The 18,954-nt window shown below is 42.0% G+C and overlaps 1 protein-coding gene across 5 annotated transcripts in view; it reads right to left on the reverse strand.

Annotated features, from left to right (window-relative positions):
* Nucleotides 1-18,954, reverse strand: part of LOC101943495 (protoheme IX farnesyltransferase, mitochondrial) — a 159,919-nt gene that overhangs the window by 43,139 nt on the left and 97,826 nt on the right. For all 5 annotated transcript variants that reach the window (XM_065563359.1, XM_065563358.1, XM_065563356.1 and 2 more), the window contains one exon: nucleotides 7,152-7,222. In XM_065563359.1, coding sequence (XP_065419431.1) covers nucleotides 7,152-7,222 — 71 coding nt within the window. The remainder of the gene's footprint in view (nucleotides 1-7,151; nucleotides 7,223-18,954) is intronic.

Consider the following 18,954-nt stretch of genomic DNA (forward strand, 5'->3'; position numbering starts at 1 on the left):
AAAGAAAAGGAACCCAGCAGGGGAAAAATGCACTTACTTGTTTTCAAATAACAATAAAAAAAAGCTTGCATACAGGCAGGATAAAAGTTGCTTGAAAAGGTTGCCGTGGTGGTGTCTGCTTTGAATTGTGCTCTGTTTAAACAAGACAAAAAAACCTCCCACCGAAAAAAGTAACAATTTTATCGCTTACAAAGATCTCAGGGCCGTCCTTTTAAAATGAAGTATTTTCTAAGCAAAACACTGGAATGTTTTCCAGAGGGAAATACGCATCTGATCTCTTATAACGATTATTTTTGAAGAATTACAGATTTATGGAGTTTTTGTTTTAACTTAAATACAGTGAAACCTGCCTGAAATGACCACCCAAGGGACCAGAACAATCAGCCATTTAAGTAACGGTTTAAGCTTTAAATGGGAACCAAAATGGTACTGAAACCTTGCGTTAACTTTAAAATGCTGGTTTAAGATAGTGGATTGCTAAATCCTTAGTGCAGGTTTCAGTGTAAACCAAGGTCATAAACTTCTCTCACATACACCAATGTGATTCCATTGAGCTCAGCAGAGTTACTCCTGGTTTACACTGGAGTTAGTGAGAAGAGAATCATTCTCATTACACATGAATTACAGAAGAGAGAGGTTTGTAACCCATATGACATTTCTTCAGCATGTTCTTGTTTTGCTAAACTGTTAGTAGGCCTGCCACAGACAACCAAATCAGTGAAAAGCCTTACATTGATGAATTGGGCTTGATGTGTTGCTAAGCGTTACCAATCCTGGATCTCAACACAATCTTAAATAAATACAGAACATCTAACCCATTGGAGTGTTCCACCAGTTTGTGCAATCCCCAGCCTATATATTTGCAAATGTATTGCAAATATTTGTATTTGCAGCAGCTCAGAAATAGTAACATTTATTCTCGGATGATGTTACCCAATCAATTTAAATGGACAGACTGGTAGGACAGCAGGTCTTTTCTGAGTCATACATGTCAAAAAGTGGAAAAGCTTTGCGTGTTAATAATTGTATCAACAGTTAATAATGGCTGTAAGAACCAAGGAGGCAAAATACAGAAAGTAGCTGTTAGTGCATTGTAAAAATGAGGGGGTAATAAAAGTCCCAGGAAATATATTTATCAAACTAAATTAATATTTAATTAATTTCTGAAATATCTGAGGCATTATCAGGGTTGGTTAAGTAGTGTCTTCTGCCAAATTAAGTGCCAAGAATTTGAGTTTATTAAAAACACACATGAAAAAGCCACGGTCAAGAGTGCAATTTTTTTTGCAGAGTAGCTTCCAATTATATTTTAAGCATTTATATTGAAGTAAGTTAATTATGACTTGTCCGGCAGGTCAATTGTTCCCAGCCCTTTTGAGACAATTCTAGGACTTCAGTTGTACCATTCACCACTGGGTGCACCCCGACCTACAGAAGAATCCAGCCTGCTCCAAACCCGTGCTGTGCTCTATGGCCTGGTGCAAAGCCATGTAATTAAAGGTGGAACTGGTACGGGGGGAGTGTAATGTTCCGATCCCACAATGGAATCTGCACCCTTATCCTCAAACAGAACTCCAAGCCAAAGAGACTCAGTGCTGTTGTAAAAACCTGAAGTACCAGCACCGATAGGTGTACAAGGAACTAGGAACCACTGAAATAGTAAATTATTCAGAACAGAGGATTTAGTGATATTTAGAGATGAAAACCTAAATTTGTTCTCCTAGAGAAATGTGTTCCTGTATTAACTTTTTATGAGTGCTTAGCATAGCTAGTCCAACTGTATTATAGTGCATGAAAACAGCTGCTATTTAACAAAGTATATACACAAATGTGTGGTAGCAGGAAAGTCAAGATAGTCATCTTCAACCTATAATGGATCAGGATGCTTGTCTTACTAGAAGAGGGAAACTAAACTAGCACCAGTTGCTGGTGCTAGCATAAGAGATTTATTTAAACTAATCTGCAAGAAAATCAAATCCATCGTCTTAAAAAAGTCTGGAATAAATCATACTGAACAGGAAACTAAAAAGAACGGCTGCTGCCATTTCATTGAAATCAAAGGTTTGTGTGTGTGGAAATTCTTCCCATCAATTACGTAAACACAATTCACAGCAGGAAAAATAACAACTGTTTTTATAATGCGGAACATAAATATGCTCAATGAGTTTAACACTGCAACCAAGTATGAGGAACATTTTAAGTCGTCTGTTTCCAAACAGGATTTGAGGGGTCAGAATAGGGAGGAGGACACGTGGGCAGGCTAGGATGATGGATAGTGCTTTGTGGCAGGCTGCATTCAGTTCTACTTTTGGTATTTTTGCAACAGGATGACCCAGCCTGAGCCTGAATGTCTGCACTGCAATTTTATAGCCCCATAGCCTGAGCCCCGCAAGCCCGAGTCAGCTGAAACAGGCCAATTGCAGGTCATTTATAGCAATGTAGACATACCCTTGAGGGCAAATCCACCAACTAGTTCTTGCAGAGGTCTCCTGGGAGCAGAATCAGTGCAGTTTTTCTATGCAAGGGGCTGGAGGACTGCGTTTGGGGCTTGTGAAAGATTATGCATGTGTGCCCCCTATGGCATAGGTTCCAACTCGGCAGGGACTTCATGCATCACCACATGTTCTGTTTGGATGGCTGCAGGGTCAGGCCAGTGATCTCACAGCGCGGACATTGATGTAGCCCTGCAGGTGCTCCAGTGAGTATGAAGGAGAATTCTTCCTCCAAAACTCACCCTCCCAGAGATCGTATCTGCACAGCTCGCTCACCATCAGGGCCGACTCCAGGGTTTTGGCCGCCCCAAGCAGCCAAAAAACAAAACCACCCCCCTCCCCCAAAAAAGCCGCGATCATGTTGGCGATCTGCGGTGGCAATTCGGGGGAAGGTCCTTCGCTCCGAGCAGGAGTGAGGGACCGTCCGCCAAATTGCCGCCGAACAGCTGGACGTGCCGCCCCTCTCCGGAGTGGCCGCCCCAAGCACCTGCTTGGTAAGCTGGTGCCTGGAGCCGGCCCTGCTCACCATTCAAGGAAGACTGTTCTACAGAACTAGCTGGTCTATGATTTATAACCTTCAGGACACCTCTCACCCCTAATGTACACTGTGATCAGTGTAATACGATTTTCCAATTTAGGATAAAGAAAAACCCTATTTCCAGGCATGCATAGACTGAATAACTGAATAAGGATGGAAAACTACCTGCACTCCATAAAACAACCTTGTTGTCAAGGGCCCTCTCTTGTGAAGTGCTGAGAATTCGCACCGAAGTGTATGGGAATTGCAAGCACTCAGAACTTGGTAGGAGGAGCTCAGGCGTGGGCCCTATGAAATCTTAGAAGCAAAGCGGACATATCAGTAAATGGGTATAAGGTAGTGAAGCTCAGGGAGTAGGATTACTTTAAACATACAGAGAGGGAAGGCGGAAAATGCAGAAACAGGTTCAATTAAAATCCCCCTCACCCCCGTTTTTCTTAACCTGCTCTGGCTAAAGGTGGGACGGAAACCCCATTTAGGTCACAATGAAAAATATGAGGGAGAATGAGACATTGAAGTAATAATTTCTCCAATATACTAAACAATTTTCTAAAAGTACTTTAATAAATTAGCTCATTTACAGTAAATACACAGCATACAAATGGCTTATATGGGGACTGGATGGCTCAAGAGAACAGCATTTTTAGGTATCGGTTTGATTCCTGCCCAAGTTGGCAGCAATTGAGGATGGTTTTCAGAGTTCAGCAGCTTCTCTAAAGTAAATTGGTAATCTCAGCACAGCTCCTTAGTGGGAAGATGTCCATGTCAAAGCCACCATCCCAACTGGGAGCCACTGTTGAGAATCCAAGGATCGCACGAGTCAGCCCGTGCAGATTTAACTACTTTCTCATCCCTAAAAGGGAATCCTTCAGATCAGAATTGAAGCACACTTTTGGAAGATCACCGATCACTGCTGCCTAGCCTGTGTTAATAGTTTGCACTCAGATGCCACAGTGAGGGGTTAGTTAAAGTGACTGGAACAGAAGAGAATTAAACGTCTGCCAAATGCTTCAGTGTAAAAGCAACCAAAAAAAGTCAAAACCAGACTAAAAATGATTTAAACACATTTTAAGCATATGGGCAAGAACTCAGTGCACGCACCCAAAACTTTTGGATCCATTCCCAGAGCCAAGACACCAGCCTTTTAAAAACAATTTATCCATCTCTGTCTAGTCTGTTTTGACTAGTCTTTAGCATAACCACTTAAGACTTTTATTTAACCGGCATGGAAAGAAAGAGGTTCAAAGAACACTAGGGAATATGTGGCAAAATATAACATGGTTGGATCACTTCCACTGGATTATTCTACTCTGCTACACCACTGAAGAAACAATCTCATACAAGGGCTGCATGCTCAAAGTCTACAGGGAAATAGGTCAACATCATTCAAGGTAAGTGACACTTTAAATAACTTTAAATTAGCTGTTGACAGTCAGGTACATAGATTGATGACTGATTACACGAGGTCCCCAACATTATCATTTTGTGGTGGAAGGGAATATGCAAGAAAAAAGAAGAAAGGTAAGAAAGTTTAAAGTATGATAAATATGGTTTTGCCAATCTCTGATGCCCTCAAACAACAGAGAAGTTTATTTAAGGATGCTGGAAACTTGTAAAACAAATTGCTCTCCCTAAATCAAGATTTTTTAAAAAAGTTTTCTAATTATGCTAACTTGGGACCAGGAATATTATAGGCAATGCTAATATAGAGTGATATAAAACTCGCTGAGTATGACTGGGATCAAGAAAGGAAGCTTTCCTCTTTTTTTTCAAGTTACTGGGCTAAATACAGACCTGATGTAAGTGAGCAGTGATATACTAGTATATAGTGGGTGTGAAATTTGGCTCACTCTGTGCTTGATAGACATCTTCATTACAATATTCCCTAAAATGTGCTTTTACATAAAATTAACTAAATCTTAGGAATCTGTAATTAGCACCATCTTACAGAACTAATCAGAACAAGTTTATTGAAGCACTCCAACTATTTACAATGAGAGTGAATTTAGCCCCAGGGTTCACTTTACTATTTTGTCTCAATTTTCTTGTAATTTCATCCATCACTTTTTTCCAGTCCTCCAAAGGTGATGGATAAAACACAGAAATAAATAGGACCAACTGTTCATAGAACCCTAAGGGAAAACGTAATTTTGTTATAAATAATCCTTGGCACAAATCATGGAAATGCTATACTAAAATTGTTTGTTGAATCATTTATGAATGAGGGCTTCATTTTAAATTTGCAAATAAGGTGTAATGTTTTTTAAAAAGTTTGGAACCCAATCCTCGAGAAACAGAACAGACATGCCAACAGAAATCAGGGTTGCTTTAAGTTTCTTTTCAAACGGGAGCCCCATGGGATGCTAGTTTTTATTTGTATTTATGGAAAGCAGAAGATAACATGTTATAAAATTATTTTCTTAAAAAATTACCATCTCAGTTTTATTCTGGCTTTATGATTTACCAAATGGAAAATGGAAGTTGTACTCTATAAAGCAACCAAAGAATAATATGAGTTTTTATATGGGTAACTTTTAGCAGCTCCCCCTATGAGCACTCTACAAAATTGCAATGGGCTCCATTCATAAATGAATGCATATATCATGTACAAATGAGATAATTAAAACCCTGCAGGAGGGAAAGAGGGACAAAGAGGAACTAATGAAAAGAAGAAATTCTAAATTTCTTTCAAAATTAAAAATCTGATGGTTTGTTGTTACAAATTAAGAGATAAAGTTCAATTGGATGTAACCCTTCTGCAAAACTCGACGTTACATTTGGCATGCACTGGTTTCAGAAGAGGGAATTCTGTTGTCTCATGAAGAATACAAGAAACATAGGATGCAAGCTGTTTCCTTTCCAAAGTATAAGGTTAAGTAAAATTCAATAGAGATTTAATTAAGTATGCTAGTTTGTTTCCTCTCTTTCTGAGAACTTAATGCACAAAACATAACAAAGGCTACCATGTAAACAGATGACTTTCTACTTGATTTACATTATAGAGTTCAGTCTGATTGCAGCCCTGAATCTTGACCCTCTGGTAAGTGCATGTTCAGTTTGGGGGTAATTACAACATCCCTGTAACTTTTTTTAAAAAACTTAAGTGACTGGTACATAGTTTTAACCATAACTCCATCTTAACATCGTTTTTTGTTTGTAATCAGGTACTTGTTTCAGTGGTACCTAGGGTATATTGGATGAGCAGCTCTGGAATACCATGCTTAGACACGACACAATCAGGGTTCAGCAAAGAGCAACGACAAACAATCCAGACATTACAAAATAAACATTTTCTCAACCAGAGCTCCTTCCTAAGAAAAAGATGCTTATAAACCAAGGCCCAGATTTTCGGAAGTGCTCAGCTGCTACTGAGAACATAGGGAGCGCCCTTTAAATTTACCATGTACTTAGTAGTCTGAAACTAAAACGAGAGAAGTCAAAGCAATATGCCTGGACAGCACCCTGGTAGGGACTCCAACACCCTCCCCTTTTCTCAGCAGCAGGGTATGAAGGTTGAACTCCTCATCAGGGCATTAGTCTCTGTACCTCCCTGATGCTACCCTGTCCCGCCTTGTCACCCCCACGCCCCATCTTCCATACTGATTTCTAGCTAGTAGACTTAGTCCTTTGGCTAGTGATGGACTAGTAATTTTACAAAGCCCCATATTAAACCATCTCAACAGATTTAGATGGATTTCCTGCTCCTTTTAACAATAGATATTGGTGGAATCACAAATTTTTATTTAGCACATAAGGGAGCAACAGTTAGGATCAGCTGCTTATTTCTAAATAAAGCTCAGTAGTTTGCTTTTGTCTGAGAGATTGCATGGGCTCATCACAAAACACATGCAGATGGTAACTTTTGATTACCACATCTACAAAGGCCCTTGTGCAATAACCACTATTCAATATTTAAAAGAAGAATTCATTATCCTGACAAACTCCTCATGGGACTATTACAAACTTTCAGAGTTATCAAAACACAAAGAGTGGCATCTCTTCCTTAGTCTTTTATCTGCACGTTGAAATATTTGCTTATCTAAACAGACCAAGGGAGAAGACACATAAAAGGAACAATAGGTTCATTTCTCATTACAGGGAACAGGTGTGGGCAGCCTTACCTGATCTGTCCTCGCACCAGGGGTCTGTTTTTTGTCCTGTTCATATTCGAGTCAAAGGGAACCTCAAAGAACTGTATAAAAAAAAAGGAAGGATTGAAAGGATGCCGGAGACCATACCAAGCGTAGAATGGACTGTCTGTTTTTGCAGGTGCTTTAGTCTTGATTTTTGAAGGTTCAGAATAACAATTAAAATGGCAAACTCCCTTTTACATTAGTTTTGATAGTCTACATTAATACTTTTGGCTTCCCTTTAAAAAGAAAACTACCTGGAAGTCAAAAATATTTTGAATGAGTCCATAAAAGTTAATCATTTGAAGTAAAGCCCAACTGCAATTTCTGCGCTTGATAAGTTAAATACACACACACACGTATATAAAAGAAACAGTTTTGCAAGATGAATGCTATAAATATTTTCAAGTTCATCCAACTTCTGAGAACCCATGACCCACTCAAAAATCAATCAACTCTGGTAAATGCTACTGCAACTACATGTAGCATCTAGTGGTATGATAAATGGTAAATGAAGAAGCCATATGGAATTATTTAGTGTGACAACCCAACATGACTTTAAACACTGCCTATGTGAAAAGTAAAGAGTGCTATCATGCTCTGAACTCCAGTGGGGTTTTATTGGACAATGTTGTAAGAATTTTATTAAAGCCAAACCCAGTTTTCCATATAGCAAGACCCTGTAAAACTATTTAGATTTCAATAAGCTAATGACATAAAACAACCAGGGTCATTTCTCAATGGTTCACCAATACACCAGTGATTACTGGACACCAACCTCTATCTGTGGAATGAGCACTCGGGGCAAGATACAAGTTATATGGGACATAAATATATGGACAAAGTAATGATGTAATGACATGTATGATTCTGAACAAAGCCTGAATGATTGAAAACTGTTGCCTGCAGACAGATGCTCGACATTTGATGGGTTGGACTGTGCTATTTTTCAGCCAGTGTACCTATTTACCCACCTTGAGGTAAAATGAACAAACATCTTAATTTTGACAATGCCACATTATTGGCCTGGCTACTGTGCCAAAGGCAAGCTGCTATCCCCATTACAAAGTCAAGAAACTCATATGCGATCTGTGCAGAAGGCTAGTATATGTCAAAAATGGTTCGGGCATCACAACCCTCAAACCATTTTGTGACTTTAGTTTCTCACTTTTGCAAAATTATAGATTATAATTAATAAAATCACATATATAGTGCTGTTAATTTACAAGGCATAATCATTTATGTCACAGTAGCGTCCCACGATGAGAGCCTTGTGCTAGGAACTGTAAAAGACTACGTCTTCACTAGAAACACCGCAGCTGAGTCCACTGTAGCGCTTCAGTGTAGACACTTACTACAGCAACGTGAGGGGTTCTTTGTTGCTGCAAAAACAACGAGGAGTCCTTGTGGCACCTTAGAAACTAACAAATTTAATTGAATTGGCTCGTTAGCACTGACTCCCCACTTGGTAAGGCAACTCCCATCTTTTCACGTGCTGTGTATTTATACTTCTCTTCTGTATTTTCCACTCCATGCATCTGATGAAGTGGGTTTTAGCCCTTGAAAGCTTATGCCTAAATAAATTTGTTAGTCTCTAAGATGCCACCAGGACTCCTCGTTGTTTTTGCTGATACAGACTAACACGGCTACCACTCTGAAATCTGTTGCTGTAGTTAATCTACCTCCCTGAGAGACAGTAGCTAGGTTGATGGAAGAATTCTTCTGTCGACATAGTGCTGTCTACACTGGAAGTTAGATCGGCGTAACTATGTCGCTCGGGGGTTCGATTTTTCACACCCCTGAGTGACATAGTGGGTTCAACGTAACATTTTAGTTTAAGCCTGGCCTAAGATACTTGCCATGTCCTAAATGGTTTACAAATGATCTGGAACATGACAAATACAAGAGATGTTGAGAAGAAGGGAAGAGGGGGCTTGCTTGGAGAAAGAGCTGAAGAACAGAAAATATGCTTTGAGAGACAGACTGTTCCAGGCAATAGAAAGTAACATCGTGGAAGCCACAAAGTCAAAAATGAAAGATGATGCTGAAGCAGGGAATGAAGTGAAAGAAAAGGGATGAGTACAGAAAGCAAGAGGAGTATAGGGAGAAATGGGAGCAGAGAGGTATGTAGGAGCAAAATTACATGGGGCCTTATAGGTGAGAAGCAGCAGCAGCGGCTTGGACTTTGGCACTAGCATCTTGGAGACTGGAGGTGGAGAGGTGGAAGTCAGAAAGGAGAAGGGTACAGCAATCAAGGCAAGTGATGAGCCGATGCAAAGAAACGTTTTAGCAGTGAAGGCAGTCTATATAATACAGATCCATACACAAGAACTAAAACAATTTGTACTTATCACTTGTAGGACTTAATCTCATATTGTACGTTAAGTTCTTCTCCACTGGAAGCTTTGAAAGACTCCCATCTTGCTCGTTACATTATATATTGTAATAGCACTGGCCAGTTCCATCATGGAACAAGTTAAAGAGATTATTCTATTATAAATCCCTGTTTTATGTGGCCTCAATCCTGAAAAAATAAAATCTGGAATGAAATGTAGCACAAGTGGTCTTTGACCCTGAATGAATCTTTTCCATCACATTAAAAATAAAACCAACCCTGCAGCTGTAGAGTATTAGTATTATAGGCAGAGCTGGTAGAGACACCTATAGTTGCTTAACACTTTCCATTATAAGACCCTGTTTTAAATTGCTTATAAATTTGGCAAACTTTAAACATTCAGGCTGAAATTTTCCATGCTAGCGTCTGCCTGAGGCTGAATTTTTCTAGAAAGCTGCAACCATTTCCAAGAATGAGGAAAAATAAGTTTTGGGGATTTTTTTTTGCTCATGTTAAAATGTTCTACAACTGCTCAACTGAGAAGCTCTAGTGCCTCTATACTTTGAGCAAGAACTTGAAATTTGGCAAAGGGGTCGCTCTCGTGTCAGGGACATGTGTTTTGCCATGGCTGTGAAAGTCTACTAAAGTTTGGCCAAGTTACAAGCTTCTAAAGTTTGTAGTTTGCACATGCCCAGGAGAGGTTCTCCTGCCATTGCTCTGCCTGTTGCAGCTGCGGCACCAGATATCAGAACTGAGAGCAGGAACACAGTTTCTCCCATGCTTTCTATGTTCGTCCTGCTGGTGCTGCCAGTGAGGAACAGGAGTCAAACTGACTTGCATGCAGGCGGGCTAGGAGCAGTGTTGGGAGAGCAGGAGATGGGAAGGAAGGATGAGAATCAGGCAAAGGAAGGAGACATGGCCAGGAGCCAAGAGGAAGTAGGGATAGAAACAGAGGTGGACAGGGACCGAGGAGTCTATAACCAATAGATCACACTACCCCTCAAGAAACTGGAATAGGAACCAAGATTCTTGAGTCTCTACATTCCTCTGCTGTCAGCAAATAGCTATGAAATCCATTGGAAAAGTGGGTCTCTCATCTCCACTCTTATGGCTGGTCCACACAGAAATTAACAGCCTACTACTATTACGATTAACTCAAGGGGTAGATTTAACCCTGCTGACGACCTAACTGAGAGTGAACATGGTTCCACAGGATGGATTTCTGGTTTTGTCAGTTTGCTTTTTAAAAAACGTAATAAACTACATTACAAAACAAAACAACTCTGTTGAAAGAATATTAAGATTGCAAAGTCAAACACAAATGTTATGCAGAATTAAGGTTGCCTATAGAACCTTAATGTGGTCCCATTGTGCATATGCATTATGATGATGTCTTTAATTACATGATCACATCCTGTTTATTCTACAGGATTTTTTACTTCCTTCAGTGCATACGATGGACCGGGCCCTGGGAACGAATCAGAGTTGTGTAGTTAATGAGTGTTGTCTGTAGTACCTGTGCTTCGTTGATTCCAGAAGCTGGAAGGTATGAAGTGAATGAGGCAGGTGATTGCAGGAAGAACAATGATGATCTTGTTGAAGTCAGTTGAATGCCACCCTGGATAACTAGATTCTATCCCTACCTCTGCTACACTTAAACCAAACAGATGCCACTAATTGAATGTCTCATTTTCTGGGAATCAGAGGTCTGATTTGCAGAAAACAGCTGACAGTTCACAAGTACAACTGAGGTCAATGGGAGTGGTGTTTTCAACATATAAAGTTCTATAAAAATACTGATAAGGAACTTATGTACAGTTTAACTAATGTGCTAGGTGCTTGTACCTATTGGGGTCCAGGGTGCTAGGTGCTTGTAGTGGGGTGAGCACCCACTCTGGTCCTGGAGGGGTTGGAAAAGCCCTGCAGAGGGCTGGGGCTGGGCAAGGTAAAACCCTGGCTGATTGGGGGAAGCGGCTGCAGCTGGGCCATACCCCAATCAGGTCACAGCTGGCCTGTATAAGAGGCTGGGAGCCAGGAGCTCAGAAGTCTCTCTCCGCGTTCAGAGAGAGAAGGGCCTGGCTGCAGGGAGCTTTACTAGACACCTAGATTGGGAGCAGGGCTGGGGAAGGGCCAGAGGAGCTGGGAGCTCTGGCCTAGGTAAGCCCCAGGCTCCTCAGCCCCCTGCTGGGGCGGTTCCCCAGCTCTACCCTCCCGGGTCCTGGCCGGTCCTGGAGGTGGGAGCCCTGGCTGGAGAGACCCTGGGCTGAGGCATAGCCTGGGAGCCCCGCTGCTTACCCCAACCCTGCCAGTGCCAGATCGGCTGGAGGCGAGCGGGCGGAGTCAGCACTGGTGGAGTGAGCCCAGCGCTGGGGCGGCAGGGGGTGAGGAGGAGAGCCCAGGGCTGGGGCGGCAGGGGGTGTGGGTGGGGGTGAGAGCCCGGGGGTGGGGTGGGGGAGCGGCCAAAAATTGTTTTGCTTGGGGCAGCAAAAAACCTAGAGCCAGCCCTGGCAGGGGGCAGCCCACGGGTAGGCAGAGGCAGCAGGTCCGAACCCCTTCGCCTATGATAAGTGGCTGATACTGCAGTCTGCCTCAGTGAATGGGGGCTAGATGGAGACTGGGCAGTAGGCAAGACTGAGGCGAAGTGGGGATAGTGGGTGGGGGTTCCCCTGGGAGGGGGAGACCCAGAAGTGTGGGGGTACTGCCAGGGGGCAGCACTCAAACTGAAAGGGGCACTGGGGTCCTGGGAGGGACACGGGGCCAGTGGCAAGGCAGATCACCAGCCTGCAGGGGGTGCTCCAGGACACTGGAAGAGCTAATTCCCATGGACGACCAGCAGGAGGCGCCACAGGGGTGAGTCTGAGCTGTGCTACAGTGCTGTACAGACAAATAGGAAACAGACTATAAGCATTCCACATATTTTAGGCAGATTATTTAAAACTATAGTTTGTGCTTTGTGTGTTATAGTTTTATCACTTAACTGCTCTCCCCCACCAAAAAACAAAAGGCAGCAAAGAAATACAAATGTTCAGAAAAGGAAAAATGCTCCGTTTGTATTTGAAACTAATGATTGCTTCTGACAGCTCAGCATTTTGCTAATGGTTTGTTTCACAGTTACATTTCAGACACAATTACATTTAATGAAGGAAAAATATCATTTGACATCACAGTGGTAAAGCAGGAAGGCAAATTATATAATCTCAAGTCTTTTTCTTGACAACATCTTTGGCTGTGCTCAAACAGGCTTTTTCAAGAAACTTCTACAAAACTTTGCTTTATTTATAGTTGTAACTCTGAATCCGTGCAGTGTGAATCAGGAGTAAATGATGTACTGATCAAGAGAATCTGGCCTGTAAATATTTAAAATTGGCCAAATGTATCCACTCTGCAATGGATGGAATAAAAATGGTAGCGAGGTTTTCACAGAACCGTGTCCGGAAAAACAAAAATTATTGTAAAACAAAGGATAGTTAGACATTTGACATTTACTCTGTTAAAAGAAATGAAACACATTACACCTACTGTAATTATTATATGAAATATTTCCATATCTTTAATATAGTCGTTAACCACCTGAATGTAATGTATATTTCAAACAGGGCATCTCCTTGCTCATTTAAGTAACTAGTTAAGAACAGATTATTGTAATGCAGACATGCAAGGTGACAGAATTAAGTTGCTGTGGGACTCTTACCTCAGGACTGCCTCACTTTTTTTCTTATTTAAATCACAATCTGAATATTTTATTAATGTCATTTTTGTGTGTGGATTACATATTTGATTGAAAGAAACTATATTTATTAGAAAAACCCTTTTATACATCTCACACCAGATTTTACTGAGCTAGCTGTAATTACATGTCAGTAAGATGCCATTTATCAAACTTTTCACATTATGTTCCCAGATGTTCAGCAAAATTATCTTTCCACTTGAAATTATTTCCCCCTGATATTCAAGAAAAATGAAAAAAATGTATCTGAAATATTGTTCCTCAGGAATGAAGGGGGAACTCAAACATATTATCTCATTACAGGTCTGCACAGTTCTGCCCATTTTAGCAAACAGTAAATTCAGTAAGATGAATCCTGGATAAATAAATATTTTAGCAGCTCTCAAGAGGCTTTTTCCTCAGGAAGTTAGAAAGCGTCACTTCATCTGGCCAAGGCAGAATATTCTCTTCCTTGCATTTTTGGCAAGTGAACCATCAAAAGGATAGCCACAGGGTTAAATCTACAGCAACTGAACACTCCAAGTGTCATAACTTGGCAATGTTTTTTGAGAGCCTAACCTAAATTTTAATCAGCACACATAAACATTTAAAACATGATGTTGAAAAAAGTCACACTAACCAGAACATTGTGGTTTATATCTGTGTCAGAAAGATCATTCTCTTTGTATAGCTCTCATCAAGTCAACATACAATAATTATATTCAGTGTTCCTAACAAGTGTTAGATCAACCGTCATGTTATATTTGCAACCATGTGTTTCTTATCAGGTTCCCCCATTTCCCCCCCATTTTTGTTTGTAGAAATGTAATTTAAAGATTGTTTAAAAATTTCAACCTATATCTTGGAAGTACAAGCTTAGGTATAAGAACAGAATTTGCTTACACCACAAGTAACTCTTCCTCCAATAGTTATAGATACCTCCACTTGTTTCAGTCAACATCTTTATTATTCTTACATTTTATGCATTTGGGATTGTGGCATAATTTCTTAGAACAATACTGTCGATACTGGGTGATACTCCTTCCAGAAGCAGCTAGCAAAACACCTAAAACTGGGCAGGGAGGTGTAAGGGAAAAAGATAGTATTGTCCCTCTTTGAAAACATTTTATCTCTACTTTAAAGATGAGTTTAGCCTGTACTAATCACTTTTCCGAATAATCAGCATACGCAGATTGACAGAGCCAGAAGGGTACCTGGAAGTCACATACTACAGGACAGGCCCAACAAAGAAAGTAACAGAAAACCACTAGCTGTCACCTACAGCCCCCAACTAAAACCTCTCCAGCGCATCATCAAGGATCTACGACCTATCCTGAAGGACGACTCCTCACTCTCACAGACCTTGGGAGACAGGCCAGTCCTCTTACAGACCGCCCTCCAACCAGAAGCAAATACTCACCAGCAACTATACACCACACAACAAAAACACTACCCCAGGAACCAAACCCTGCAACAAACCCTGGTGCCAACTCTTTCTGCATATTTATTCAAAGGACACCATCATAGGACCTAACCATATCAGCCACAACATAAGGGGCTTGTTCATCTGCACATCTACCAATGTGATATATGCCATCATGTGCCAGCAATGCCTCCCTGCCATGTACACTGGCCAAACCGGACAGTCTCTACACAAAAGAATAAATGGACACAAATCTGACATCAAGAATTATAACATTCAAAAACCAGTAGGAGAACACTTCAGTCTTCCTGGACACTCAATAACAGACTTAAAAGTGGCAATTCTTCAACAAAAAACCTTCAAAAACAGACTCCAACGAGAAACTGCAGAACTGGAATTAATTTGCATACCGGACACCATCAAATTAGGCCTGAATAAAGACTGGGAGTGGATGGGTCACTACAAAAACTAATTTTCCCCTGCTGATACTCACACCTTCTTGTCAACTGTTCGAAATGGGCCACCTTGATTACACTGAACTCATTAGCACTACAAAAGTGATTTTCCTCCCTTCCTGTCAACTGTTGAGAATAGCCCACTTCCACCTTCATTGAATTGGCTCGTTAGCACTGACCCCCCACTTGATAAGGCAACTCCCCATCTTTTCATATCCTGTGTATTTATACCTCTCTACTGTATTTTCCACTCCATGCATTTGATGAAGTGGGTTTTAGCCCACAAAAGCTTATGCCCAAATAAATTTGTTAATCTCTAAGGTGCCACAAGGACTCTTCAAAGATACAGTTGCAGGATAGCTTACATAGGGTTACCATACGGCCGTTTTTTCCCGGACATGTCCGGCTTTTCGGCAATCAAACCCCTGTCCGGGGGGAATTGCCAAAAAGCCGAACGTGTCCGGGAAAATGCCGGCCGGGCACTTCCCTCCCGCGGCGGCTCTGTTCCTCCCTGGACTCTTCAGCTCTGTTTAAGAGCCGAGCTGTCCGAGCGCTATGGGCTTCAGGCAGCCCCCTTGCCTCCGGACCCCAGCCGCCGGCCGGGCACTTCCCCTCCCGGGCTCCGGCAGCTCAGGGTCCGGAGGCATGGGGGCTGCCCGAAGCCGGTAGCGCTCGGGCAGCTCGGCTCTTAAACAGAGCCGAAGAGTCAGGGGAGGAGCAGAACCTCCGGCCACGGCGGCTCTGCTCCTCCCCTGACTCTTCGGCTCTGTTTAAAAGCCGAGCGCTACGGGCTTCGGGCAGCCCCCATGCCTCCGGATCCTGTGCCGCCGGAGCCCGGGAGGGGAAGTGCCCGGCTGGGGGGCGCAGGGTCCGGAGGCATAGGGGCTGCCCGAAGCCCAAGCGCTACCGGCTTCACGGTTTGCCGGGCAGCCTCCAGACCCTGCGCCCCCGACTGGGCGCTTCCCCTCCAGGACTCCAGCTGTGCTGGGGAAGCGCCAGTCGGGGGCACAGGGTCTGGGGGCTGCCCGGCAAACCGTGAAGCCGGTAGCACTCGGGCAGCCCTTTTTGCGTGGCTGGGAGGGAGGAGGGGGCGGAGTTAGGGCGGGGTTGGGGAAGGGGCGGGGTTGGGGAAATGGGCAGGGCCAGGGCCCGTGGAGGGTCCTCTTTTTTTTATTTGCTAAATATGGTAACCCTAGCTTACAGCAATGTCCTTCTCCAGCAAAGCTATTACAGTAAAAAGATTTATAATTTCTGTATGAAATTACTGCACAATCCATACAGGTGGGAAATGTTTGCATACTAGTTGGACAGGGCCTCTGTAAAAGGAGCCAGGAATGTGGAACTGAACTCCTCCTGCTATGTGTTTGCAATCAAGCTTTCTCGTGAGACAATCTTGGAGCAAAAGGGAGTGAAAGGATGAAGGGTGATGTATCCCTGGAAATAAGTTTGCTGGGTACATTGAATGAACAAGTTAGATGATCATTAAAACTTACTGGAACACAGTGGGTTTTTTTAAACCATCTTATTCTGTATGGCCCAAGGTTCCAGTGGCTTTGCATTCAGTACATTGTAAAGTCACATGGTTTTGTACTGCGTTGTATCTTTACGTTCCAATAATCAGGGGATCTAACTGCAGTAGCAGGAGCTCTCTCATTGCTGCTGTATCAACAGAGAACCTGAGTAAACACAATCAGCAGACAGGGTACTGGTCCTGGATTTCTGGCTTCTTTAAAGCAGCAACCTCCTATCGAGTTGTAGAACAACAGAAAATGGTCCATCCAATCTATATTAGGAATCCAAAGTGACTGAACGACTAGCTCTGCAGAGGTGATCTACTTATACACTCTTGCCATTTCCGGTGGCAAAGGATTAAAATATAGAATTATGACAATATACTCACATTATTCCTAATTAAAACCAAATATAAAACTCGTATTAAGAAAAAGGTCATGTTGCAGACTATGAACAAAGGACCAGCCAAACTTACACTATTGAATTTTTTCAAGTGGATCTAGTATATAACAAAGGGGGGGCACCCTGAAAAATATCAATCCATACTCCTTCACAGAACATCCCTAATCTATGACATATGATGAAAGCAGCAGCAACAGCAAGGCTGGAATGGGCAAACAATTTTCCATGTATTGCAATATTATATATATGGCATTAGAGCAAATGTTAAATCAGGGCTGGTAATCCAGTTAGACTAAAGACAGAATGTAACCAAACCTTCTATTAAAATAAAATTTTAATTCAAATCAACTTAGAGGTCCCCTGATCCTCTATGGTAAAGGATAAGAAGACTCCTGTGTCTGCGTAAAATTCAGACTACCCCTTTGCACCACCGCCCCCCTTTTCAAAGTGCACCTCAGATGGAAGTGGCACCCCTGGATTAGCAGTTTCTAGTCATTCTCCTGCATTTTGTCTAAGCATAAGAACGCAAAAATGGCCATACTGGGTCAGACCAATGCTCCATCTAGCCCAGTAGGTGCCTGATGCTTCAAATGGAATGAACAGAACAGAGCAATTAGCAAGTGATCCAAGACACAAGAAGTACTTCTTCCGCTCTACTCCGCGCTGATTAGGCCTCAACTGGAGTATTTTGTCCAGGTCTGGGCACCATATTTCAGGAAAGATGTGGACAAATTGGAGAAAGTCCAGAGAAGAGCAACAAAAATGATTAAAAGTCTAGAAAACATGACCTATGAGGGAAGATTGAAAAGAATGGGTTTGTTTAGTCTGGAAAAGAGAAGATTGAAAGGGGACATGATAACCGTTTTCAAGTACATAAAAGGTTGTTACTAGGAGGAAGAAGAAGAATTGTTCTTCTTAACCTCTGAGGAAAGAACAAGAAGCAATGGGTTTAAATTGCAGCAAGGGTGGTTTAGGTTGGATATTAGGAAAAACTTCCTAACTGTCAGGGTGGTTAAGCACTGGAATAAATTGCCTAGAGAGGCTGTGGAATCTCCATCATTGGAGATTTTTAAGAGCAGGTTAGAAAAACACCTGTCAGGAATGGTCTAGATAATACTTAGTCCTGCCTTGAGTGCAGGGGACTGGACTAGATGACTTCTCAAGGTCCCTTCCAGTCCTATGATTCTATGATTTCAGTCATCCAGTCCCAGACTCTGACGGTCAGAGGTTTAAGGACACCCAGAACTTGCGGTGTGTTCCTGACCATCTTGGCTAATAGCCATTAATGGACCTATTCTCCAGGAATGTATCTAATTCTTTTTTGAACCCTGTTATACTTTTGGCCTTCACAACATCCCCCGCTAACAAGTTCCACAGGCTGTGTTTGTTTTTTATGTTTGTTTTAAACTTGCTGCCTATTAATTTCATTGTGTGACCCCTGCTTCTTATGTTATGTGAAGGGGTCAATAACACTTCCTTATTCACTTTCTCCTCACCATTCATGATTTTATAGACCTCTATCATGTTCCCCCTCAGTCGTTTCTTTTCTAAGCTGAACAGTCCCAGTCTTTTTAATCTTTCCTCATTTGGAGGCTTTTCCATACCCCTAATTTTTGTTGACCTTTTCTGTACTTTTCCCTATTCTAATATATCTTTTCTGAGATGAGGTAACCAGAACTGCAAGCAGTATTCAAGATCTGGGTGTACCATGGATAAATATAGTGGCATTATGATATTTTCTGTCTTTATTATCTAGCCCTTTCCTAACGGTTCCTAACATTGTAAGATTTTTTTGACTGCCGCTGCATATTGAGCAGATGTTTTCAGAGAACTACCCACAATAACGCCACAATCTCTAGAATGGTAATTGCTAATTTAGACCCCATCTTTTGGTACATGTAGTTAGGATTATGTTTTCCAAAGCGCATTACTTTGCCTTTATCAACACTGAATTTCCTCTG

The sequence above is a fragment of the Chrysemys picta genome, chromosome 12 (genome assembly GCF_011386835.1).
Source record: "Chrysemys picta bellii isolate R12L10 chromosome 12, ASM1138683v2, whole genome shotgun sequence".
In the NCBI taxonomy this organism is placed as follows: Eukaryota; Metazoa; Chordata; order Testudines; family Emydidae; genus Chrysemys; species Chrysemys picta.